The 10093-nt window shown below is 40.9% G+C and overlaps 1 protein-coding gene and 4 non-coding genes across 5 annotated transcripts; all 5 read right to left on the bottom strand.

Annotated features, from left to right (window-relative positions):
- Nucleotides 1-555: 555 nt before the first annotated feature.
- On the bottom strand, nucleotides 556-10083 carry GNL3 (G protein nucleolar 3). Its single transcript, XM_054216686.1, has 15 exons — nucleotides 9947-10083; nucleotides 9611-9669; nucleotides 9257-9394; nucleotides 8498-8611; nucleotides 8237-8320; nucleotides 7604-7739; nucleotides 6596-6699; nucleotides 5510-5645; nucleotides 4881-4968; nucleotides 4309-4492; nucleotides 3517-3659; nucleotides 2671-2807; nucleotides 1920-2128; nucleotides 1607-1688; nucleotides 556-1521 (listed from the first exon to the last, which is right to left on the bottom strand). Exons 1-15 carry the CDS (start codon nucleotides 9957-9959, stop codon nucleotides 1433-1435), a joined length of 1716 nt encoding a protein of 571 aa, XP_054072661.1. The 5' UTR covers nucleotides 9960-10083; the 3' UTR covers nucleotides 556-1432.
- LOC128915915 (small nucleolar RNA SNORD19) lies at nucleotides 3934-4009 on the bottom strand. The gene has a single exon (XR_008468804.1). It is a non-coding gene; the product is annotated as a small nucleolar RNA SNORD19 (small nucleolar RNA).
- On the bottom strand, nucleotides 4569-4648 carry LOC128915916 (small nucleolar RNA SNORD69). The gene has a single exon (XR_008468805.1). It is a non-coding gene; the product is annotated as a small nucleolar RNA SNORD69 (small nucleolar RNA).
- Nucleotides 5075-5148, bottom strand: LOC128915914 (small nucleolar RNA SNORD19). The gene has a single exon (XR_008468803.1). It is a non-coding gene; the product is annotated as a small nucleolar RNA SNORD19 (small nucleolar RNA).
- Nucleotides 7470-7544, bottom strand: LOC128915913 (small nucleolar RNA SNORD19). The gene has a single exon (XR_008468802.1). It is a non-coding gene; the product is annotated as a small nucleolar RNA SNORD19 (small nucleolar RNA).
- Nucleotides 10084-10093: the final 10 nt, after the last annotated feature.

Here is a 10093-nt window from a genome sequence, read left to right as displayed (position 1 = left end):
CATGTGAACAGTCCTCAGTGTAGGATGTTTAGATAAACGGCTTTGTGTCAATGCAGTGATGAGCTCAGCGTTGCATGGCCTGTGATACAGGGTAGCACAGAGCTAAAGGGCTCAGTCACGTGTATGAACATGGTTTTAGTACTGCTTTACAATTTAAAAGGGTTTCCAACTGCTTGGGTCCTTGCAGTCACTGCCTATAGTTCTGTTTTTGTCACGGATGCTGATCTGTGGCTTGTTACCTATTGTTTCCTTTCCTGAGTTTTGATAACAAGAACTATTCTTGTCCTTGAAGCAGTTAGGAGTAATGAAATAAGCTCAGTTACCAAACTTTGAAATACTGGACTAGATCAGCCCACACCAACTTAATTCTGATGACCAGGCTGTGTTTTAGCCGGCTTAAATGAACTGCGTGTGTCTGTGTCTGCACTTGATTAGTTTTTTAAACAGCTTAGGACTATGCCTCAAAATACGTTTAGGGAAAATACAACTATCCATTAAAAAAAAAAAGAATACAGAAATCAGGCGTTTAAAGTTAATAGGAAGAAAACAGGCACATAGGAGGAAGATGGTCCCTGTCAGGCTTTTATTCTAAATGCTTATTTCACTGAGCAGCTGCAGGGCTTCTTGGTAATTCTCTTGCTACTGAGCACAGTAATAGGGCAATGTTTTGCTTTACAGTTACCAGTTGTTACCATGTATAATAGGTGTTATTAGGAAATAAGCCTTTTGTTCAAGAGCACCGTAAGAACAAGAAGCTTGTTCCCCAGTGAAGACAGATTACTGTCTCAGTTACCTTTCTCAGTACTTAGATAAAATACCTTATGTCTAGCTAAAATAAATAATATTTTTCATCCAGCCTTTACATATGAAAATTCTCCAAGTTTTGCGAAAGTATATTGGAAACTTACTGACTTAAGTCATGCTTTAGAGGTACCATCTCTGTAATGCTCTAGGAAAAGCAATTAAATTTTATGGAGGCATAAATGATGCTTAATTAATAATGATGCTTAATTTAATTTCATAAATGAAAACTTAACTTGAAATTTAATTACTTGAACATGACTAGAATTAAACATTTACCACTATTTTTCAAAGAAAAAGACAAGGGGTTTATCCTTTTGCAACATCTTTTTATAAGGCAAAGTGAACAGACTCAATTAAGAACTTCTTAGATTTTTTTTTTTTTTTAATACAGGAATTAAAGTTTAGGACTTAAAGCTGAATACAGTCAGTTTCCTAGACTTGTATAAAATCTGGAACAATCAAGAGAGATGCAGTATTATATACACTATTTGACACAGTAATAATTGTGAATCTTTGCAGCAGCTCTGGTATGCAGCATTCCTCCAACTTTTACCAGAAAACAAGTCTTCATGACTGTTCTGAAAGCCAATAATAAGAGTCTCCAAACGCAGTCTTCACACATAATTCATTACACATAGTCTGTATTAAAATCGTAGGCATCGTCTTCATCTGCTGTCTTATCCAAGCTGAGTGATAGTGAATTGGAATGTTCACTTTCTGAGAAAAGAAAATCCTGTGTTAATGAAACCAAGTGCTAGAGTACTAGAGACCTATCCTTCAAGCCAGGGTTTTTAATACAGACCTGCTATCTGCTTTTCCGAATTTGTAGGACTTGTTTGTCGTTTTCCAAGCTTTGCTTTCCTGGTGACCTGAACTTTACTTTCCTACAAATCAGAGAGGTCAGACATAAGTGTTTATTTGGACATCACTAATGAAGTCTCTAATGCAACTGAAACCTAACAGAGACTTGATGATAGTGTGGATGTCCCCTTGTTTTATATACCTCCAGGAGCTTTTAGGTTACTCCTGGTGGCTCCAGAGCACCTACACATTCTGTTTACAGCAGGATATTGACTGGGTATAGGTAGAAGCAGCCTAATGAAGCACTGGTTTACCTCTCTGATATACTGTTTTTCTTCCACATCATCTTGATCATCATCACTTTCTGTGAAATCCTCTTCTTCGTCTTCCTCCCCCTCCATACTTGTTTCCAAGTTTTCCCACTCTGATACTTCCTCTATTACTTTGTTTTCCTGTATTGTCCCATTTGTCATACCAGCTGACTGGAAAGTGATGCTGCTTGCTGGACTGGGGCATTTTAAAGCTCGAAAAAACATAGGAAAGTGTCTGTTAAAGTCACTGTTAGGCAGCACCAGATGCAATGCCATTTTAGGTCAGGGCTAGAAAAAAGTGTGTCCTGCCCCTCTCTTCCACAAAAACTCCCACGTAAGCAGACAGAACAAAGGACAATTCTCTGAGAACAGCTTTGTCTGAGGCATCTAGAGAAGACTGCTAGGAGCTGAGAGACTTGGATTTGAGCATAGATTGTACTGAGTAAAATGTATTTTGTTGGCCTAATTAGCCAGTGTTTATGTGCTCTTCAACATTCTTTTCCCCTGTTTCCTATTTAGAAGGGTTAGGTCAGATAAGCAGAAACAAAGAACTAGCAGGGGTAATTTGTGTTAAGACAAAACACAGATGCACTGTTCTTTGTATCAGAATCCCTTTCTTTCTTAAAAAGTTCATATTCACTGCATATTGGCAAAGCTATCCTATAAATATTAGCAGGACTTCCGTTCAAAATCTCCCATTAGAACTACTACTACCACTCTTAATGGTAGCAGTGTGTTACAGTAACAGTCCTACCTTGAACAGCGTTCTTGTTTTCTTCTTCTAGGTTTTTTAAATTAAAGCACTCCTGCATTTTAGCTGTTATGTCTTCTGTAAGATATGGTGGCCGTCTATGAGATTCTGGAGGTTGTGAGTGGTAGCTTATTTTAGCTCTAGGAAAATAAAATATCAGCATTAAAAAACAACCAAAGATAACATAGTTAAATCACTGTAACACAAACCTCTCAAACTCCTCAACCTAACTACTCATTTATTATAATCTGTTTAATAGCTGTTTGACTCAGAAGTTGTCAATAACAGTATTAAGCGTACAGACCGCTCCTGAGAGGAAAAAGAAATGGCATACTTCGTCACCACAAATCATTCGCCTGTAAAATCACAAGCTGTAAAAGCAGCTGAACCACTTGAGCAAGGGAAATAGTCACTCAGTTACTGAGTTACATTTATTCCCACCCTCAGAATATAGGAATCACTATGAATTTCCACAGAAAGCTTGCCATAGCCTTTCCTGTCTGTAGAAGAGGACTACATGGACTCAGTATTTGAAAGGAAGGCAAATTCCCTTAACAGAGGGGAAACAGAGTTATACCAGAAGTCAGTAAACTGTCTATAGAGTAATGTGCAACATGCTTTGAATCAATCTATTGTATCCTTCACTACTTCAGAAAATTATCCACGGATGGTGTTCTCTAAATCTGTTAGCCAGTCCAGCTCTTTACCAAAGTAAAATGGGATAAAGAAGAAAAAAACAAAGGCAGCCTGTCCTTTCTAAGTACTTCTCAGGACTCAGAGCTTCTGCTGTGCTGGATTAACAATATGAAAAAGGTGACCAGCATAAAGCAAAATTCATAGCATACGTACCCTGTCCAGTCACAAAGTAGCACTTTAGCTATATTCTCTATGTCGGGAACACCTCCCTTTTTCAGCATACCCCTTTTCTGAGCAAGTAAAGTCAAAAACTCCTCAGTGTTCCTGAAATCTGGGATACTATAGTGCATCATTACCTAGTGCAAAAGAAAATGGTGCATTCAGAACTTTTTCCTCTTAGTTTTAGGAATAAAAAAGCAAATCAGGTTACAATGAGGATGAACAAGTATGCGAAGAGCCGTTTTCCTCTTGCATGTGGGAGTAAACATTACAAAGCAAACTGCCTACTTCATCAACAAATTCATTTGCCATTCACCCACACTAGTGGGTGTATAGAGACAGCACAGTGGTTTGTGAAAAAACAGTTATCACAGAACTGAATGGGAATTGGGCTTAGGTTAATCTACTTGAAACTAGAGTGAAATCAGAGTTGGATCTGAGGTCTTCACTGTAATAATAGGAAGCAGTCAGAATATCTTCATTTTTCACTCTGTGATACTATGATGAGATCTTAAAAGCAGTGTTTTTTAAAAATCGGGAAAGTTATTGGGAAAACAGACTCTGGCTGACAGGATTGTGGCATGCTGTTTCTGTTTGCCATTTGTAAGGATGAAAGACCACACTTAGTGTTGGATACACTAGCCAAAGTTTGCCACTCTGTATAGTTAGGAGAAAGCAGTAGAAAAGCTACCAATTAGTTGAAGTGAAACAAACTTTCGTTATTGGCCTAAGAAACCTGTAAGACAAGTCAAATGCAGTAAGAGATGTAGAAAAGGTGGAGCTCACCTGCTGTTTACTACAATGATTTAGAATGGCATCTACTCCTTCAAGCACACCTGCTGAGGCTGTTTCTTCAGTATTTAGGATAGTTCTCAAGGCCAGAGCCAGGGTGTTGTTGGAAGGATCTGCAATTATACTTGGACTGTCTAAGATCTTTGTCTGTTTATCAATGTGTACAATTTGCATGGACCTATTCAGAGAGAAATGCACTGTGAGTGGATAAAGGTAATCAACTAGCAAAGGACTGGTAACAGTGAGGGATGCAAACCACAAAGCTCAGTGTTGGACTGAATGCACTTCATACAGAGAGTCAGTTTCAGTGTTTTCTCATCATATGCTTTGCGTAGGACAGAAATCCAAATGTACATAAAGAGCAAGCTTATACACTATTCTCTCGTGACAGCTGTCATCACACAGATCAGAATCTTTCATCCTGGCAACTTGAAACCTGCATTTAAAACTGCACACAGGGTCATACTTTGCCCTTAATGGATGGAAACTGTACACAAACAAACTCAAGGTAATCAGAACACAAAAACAAACAGGGAAATTAACAGCTTTTATCAGACTCAGCTTACTTGGTAACACCTCTTGTTAGGCCAACATTGCAAGCACGAACTCCTTTAAGACTGTTGATTATGCTGCTCTTTCCCACATTAGGGAAACCTAAAGGAAACCACATAAATCCTTGTAAATTAAATAAGAAAACTCAGCCTATGTAACACTGATCAAAACTGCTTCTTCCAGGTGTCTTTGGTAAAGTAAAGTATATCTTCAGTGTGAGATCAGAGTTGGATCTGAAGTCTTCACTACAGAAGTAAGACAAAGTCTGTATCCTCATTTCTCACACTGATAATAGCAGGGGCATGAAAGACATCACTGGATGTAACACTGCAAATCTTATCAGGTAGGAAGGCAGTGCAAGCTGCATGGTATGTGAACTGCTTCTCTTGTTTCCCTAAGCTGCTGAATCCACTAAGGCCTCACACAGTGTGCCTTCCAGAGATCACATACACTACATGCATCTAAGTGCAACATAGACTGTTGCCAACTGAAGTACTACAACAGTGAGTCTTAGCTGAAAGTAAGAGCAGTGACTAGAAAGCCCAAAAGCAACTCATGTGTTAGTTGTTTTACCCAATTTGTAATACAGAATACAAAAGCTTAATGGGAGGAGAAGGTAACTCCTGTCTCTCTAAACACTTACCTACTACCCCAACCTGAATGGCTTTGTCTTGAGTCCTGACGTGGTCTTGAAGAAGTTTCAAAAGGCATTTGCTTCCAAAGCATTCAGTGGTTCTTGATAAATCAACACGTGCACGTCTTTTTGTGAACTGTTCCTGCTACAGGATTCAAAGGCAAAAAACCTGAACAACACACCACACTCAGGAGCTATTTAGGAAGACAAATATGTATGCTTAGATTTCTTTATCTACTGTAACGTTTCTGACTCCTGTCCTCTATTAGATGTTACTGTGTTCTTCTGAACAGAAGAAATTATTTTAATAAGGAATTGGCTAATCAGTTAAGTGACGCTAAAAAAAGGCAGCCATCAACTACTAAGAGAAAAAGGAACGTGAACTGACTAATAGGGCTTGTGATTTCAGTTCAGGCTGCGCTGCGGGTTTGTTGTGCAACGATAAAATAACAGTGTATGTTCAGATGGTAGAATCTTTAAATCTGCAGATTCACTCAAGGGACTTCAATTATTTTTTTTTAAGGACTTCAGGACTGCTCTCTGCGTTGCAGTTTCTGTACCATTCTGCAGGTGGGTCTATTTCACTATGCTGTTATCAGGGTTAAGACATGTGAAGCATTATGTATTAATATACGTATGACTCGAACTAGCATCTTCAAGAGTTGAGACTAGGACACAAGGAGCTAACCCCTTTATACTCTTCATTAAAAAAGGTAGAACCTGACATTATTTCATGAATGCAGTAGTATAGTGTGCACCACTTTACCTACAAAACAATTCAGAAGTAACTGGTGCAACCATCCTACATAGAAAATGAAAAATTCCTCATCTTACTCCCCTCACTGTCCTTCTTACAGTAAAAAAGGCTTGCTTTTACTCTAGTCCAGCATCCTGGGCACAAACGACTATGTATTTCAACAGCACGAATTGCCCCACAGTACCACTTAGTCAAAGTGCAAAGGCATATCCATCAGTCGCAACAGTATTATCAAACTAAGGGAAAAGGAATCTTAAAGAACAAGAGTTCCTGTTTCTCAACACATACGATTGCAAACACATACAACTTAGTCATAAGACAGCCTGCAGCGCTCTTACCATAGTCCTGTCCTTCATCAGTGTTGCTGATTTAAAAGCAATCGTTGGAAACTCCTTCTTCAAATAATTCAACCATTTCTCCAAGTTTTCCTTTGGCACTAAATCTGGGAAAAAAGAGCACAGTCCTTTCACTCCTCTGAATCTTAGATATCACTGCGTGGAGGAAATCTAATGTGGAATCAGGAATCAGGCTCTATTTTATCTGTTTAGTATGTTTCTTTCTAACAAATAATGTTTGTCTGAAAACTAGTAGAGTAGTGGGTATGTTCCCCACAAGTATCCAGTGTTGCAAGTTCTAGTCTTTATTTTTTGCCTCAAGCAGAACATACCACATTTACACTTCTGGCCCCTGTATCAGGTTTTTAATGCTGGAGTCTTGCTAGGAGACTTTGTATGGTACAGAGTGTGATGTTCTGTGAAGCATCATCCCTGCAAAAGCTACTCTAATACAAAGTTCACTTTGCTCTTGCTGTCGCTCTTGGTAGTTCCTTTTCTTTTTTTTTTGTGCTGCTGCCAACCTAGTAATTTCCAGCCTTTTTAGCTGTTTTCACCTGCGTTTATGTGCGTTCTTTCGTACAGGAATGGAAGAGAGAAAATACTTCCCCAAACCAAATTTCAAATACAATATTGCATTAATTTGCTGATCTTTAACTCACCATTGCCTCGGTGGGGGCCAGCATTGTGACCTCTGCCTGCTCACTTACATTCACAAAAATGTTAAGAATTGTAAGATCTTTAACTTCTGTCCAATTTGGCTGAAACTGGCCAATGCCCTCAGAAGTTATTGCAAAAGAAAGGGGCTAACGTGCATTTACGTCTGTGATATTCTCTCAGCAAACTAGACTAAAACATGGAGGAAATGTGACCTCTTCAGTAGCGCAGTGAGCTCAGAGTTGGATCTTATGTCTTCAATAGAATCTCAGATGGAAGAAAGGAATCTTCATAGCTCACAGAACCACAGTGCACACAGTGACCAAGAAACGCTTGAAGAAAACCTGTGCTTCTTACCAATTTTGTTCAGAACCAACAGTAGCTTTTTGTCTCCTCCAGAGCAAGTTACAGCTTGCTCCAGTTGAGGACACCGGCAGCCCATTGGATCTCTTGCATCCAAAACCTCTAGAACCACGTCTGAGGCCTCAATCACCTGGGTAGAAAAAAAGAGAGAAGACTCTCAAAATGACAGACCATTTGACAGATGACAACTCTGGAACAGATGTGGCTTACAAGAGTTCCTGTTGAATTTCACAGAACGACTGGGGAGTTTTCATACAACTGTTCCTGTTTGAGCTCCTTTATTCTGAACTACAAACCAGAAAGCTGAAGCAATTTTCATTTTTTTCCTCCAAAAGCAAGAAATCCTTAGGCACTAGTACCTCATTACTACAAGAGCTCTTTGATCAGTCAGTACGTACTGACATTGGCTTTAATGCCTCAAAGTGCTGGATGTCTCGGCAGCTCACACCAGATAAGACTGAAACCCTCACAGTTTCTGTTGTAAAATCCCTTATATCAGTGTTGAAGTTTATCACAAGCAACCTGTATACTCTCTAGCAGCTGCACAGCAGTGCAAAAAAGGAAAATAACAAGTGGTCTCATTGCTGACTCTCATCAAATTATATAAAAATAGCTGAAGTGTCTCACCTTCTTGAGCTCCCTGCAAAATGATTTCTTTGAATTTTTATCCAGCAGTTTGTTAGTCTTTGCTTTAGATTTGCCAGAGGATTCCTGAATGCAAATAAAAGTGAAAGGGAATGATTTAACTGAGAATTAGTGTATTATACTTGCATGCATATACAGCATGAAAATATAACACATAACGTACTGCTTAAGAAGATGTAGTTTCAGGGTGACTTTTATTGATTCTATAAGCTTCAAAGAATCAAAATCATACCAGACACCTACCTTTCCTTCTGCTTTTTCTTTGATTTTGGCTGCATTCTTTTTTGCTTCAAGCTTCCTCTTCTTTTCATGTTCTTTCTGTCTATTGAGCTTCTGCTTTTGTTTTAGTTCTTCAAGCTGATGGCAAACAAAAACCCAAGCCAGATAAAACACACTAGAAAGTGGTAAGGAAGACTGTTTTTTCTCCCCATTTATTTATTTCTGATCAAAGCTTAGTTAGAAGTTATGGCTGCCCAAGTGACACTGGGAACTTTTTTTGCATCCTCCTCTGAAAAGAATACTTTTGCCTTCAACTGCCTCAAACCCAGAGGCAACACATCCATTAACTGGACCCCAAAATAACAGCTGTGCAGCAACCACATCACAATTGGTAAGGGTGCTGCTCTCATGTTACATTCTGCCATGCTGCAGACAGCAGATCCGTATTTTTTGTACAATCACGTAATACCAAGATGCTTTTAGCGTTCTGATGAGACGTCTATGTATCTTAGCATCACAGGCAATTCTGATTACATTAGAAATGATGCTTCCAGCATGTTTATACACACAGTGATGAAACGAAGGTTAAAAATACGAGAGTGAATTGTTACACACTGTATAATACTGGAAATAAATATATTATTTCTCCACAGTATGTATCTACTCAGACCATTTACAGTCTCCCATGATTGCACCTCTGGGCACGCACGCATGCACACAAAGCTGCCTTGAAAACAGGAATAGTCTCAGTTCTTGTCCTCTTTAACACAAACTGTATTTTACCCTCTGCTTTCTTTGCTCCGCTTCCCGTAGAAGCTCTTCCTTAAATGGTGCGGCACTGGGAACACCGGGATCTTTCTTGGGCTTTTTGCGTCCACGTTTTTTGGCTTCTTTCCTTACTTTTCGGTGGTGTTCTCTGATCTGAAGACAGGAACAAGAATATTTTCTCAGTCTAAGGCAAAAAAAAAAGCGGGGGGGAGATATATAACCCTCCTATTTACAGATATAGAGTAAAAAACGGTACGTTTCAGACTTTAGATTGAATTGTTTCGATTGCATAATGTCTCATCGTAAAGCTACACTTTAATTAGGAAGAGACACCCCCCTGCCCGGGGCCGGCCGCCCGCCGGGACTCACCTTCTTCTGGATCTTGTAGCGCTTGTGGCAGGTCAGCCTCTTGCTGGCCTTCTTCAGCTCTGCAAGACACCGGGCCCGTCAGCTCCCCGCCGTCCTCCCGCCTCCCGGGGAAGCGGCCGCGCTCCCATCGCCGCCAGCCGCCACCGTTCCCTTGAGCCCCGGTGTCCGAATCCCCCGCCCCGGGCCGCCGCCGTTCGCTCGGCCACAGGCGGCTGCTCCCCGCCCCCCCCGCCCTCAACGCGCCGCTATTCCCCCGGTGCCATCCCGCTGCCCTCCCTCACCGGCGATACCGCCCTCAGCCCGCCCCTGCTCCCACCGCCCCGGCCCGGCGCTCACTGGGCCGCTTCATGGCGCCGCCGGGCCGCGCTCAGCCGCCGCTCCACGTGGAAGGCCGCGCTCCTTCCTCCTCCCGCCGGCGGGCGCTGCCGTAAAGCGAAGCGGTCCTTCCTCGCCGGAGGTGTCGCGCGGGCTCGGCGCGTTTGG

Source organism: Rissa tridactyla, chromosome 10 (assembly GCF_028500815.1).
Source record: "Rissa tridactyla isolate bRisTri1 chromosome 10, bRisTri1.patW.cur.20221130, whole genome shotgun sequence".
Taxonomy (NCBI): domain Eukaryota; kingdom Metazoa; phylum Chordata; class Aves; order Charadriiformes; family Laridae; genus Rissa; species Rissa tridactyla.
The sequence above is the reverse complement of the archived record's forward strand: the minus strand, read 5'-3'. Positions and strand labels throughout refer to the sequence as shown.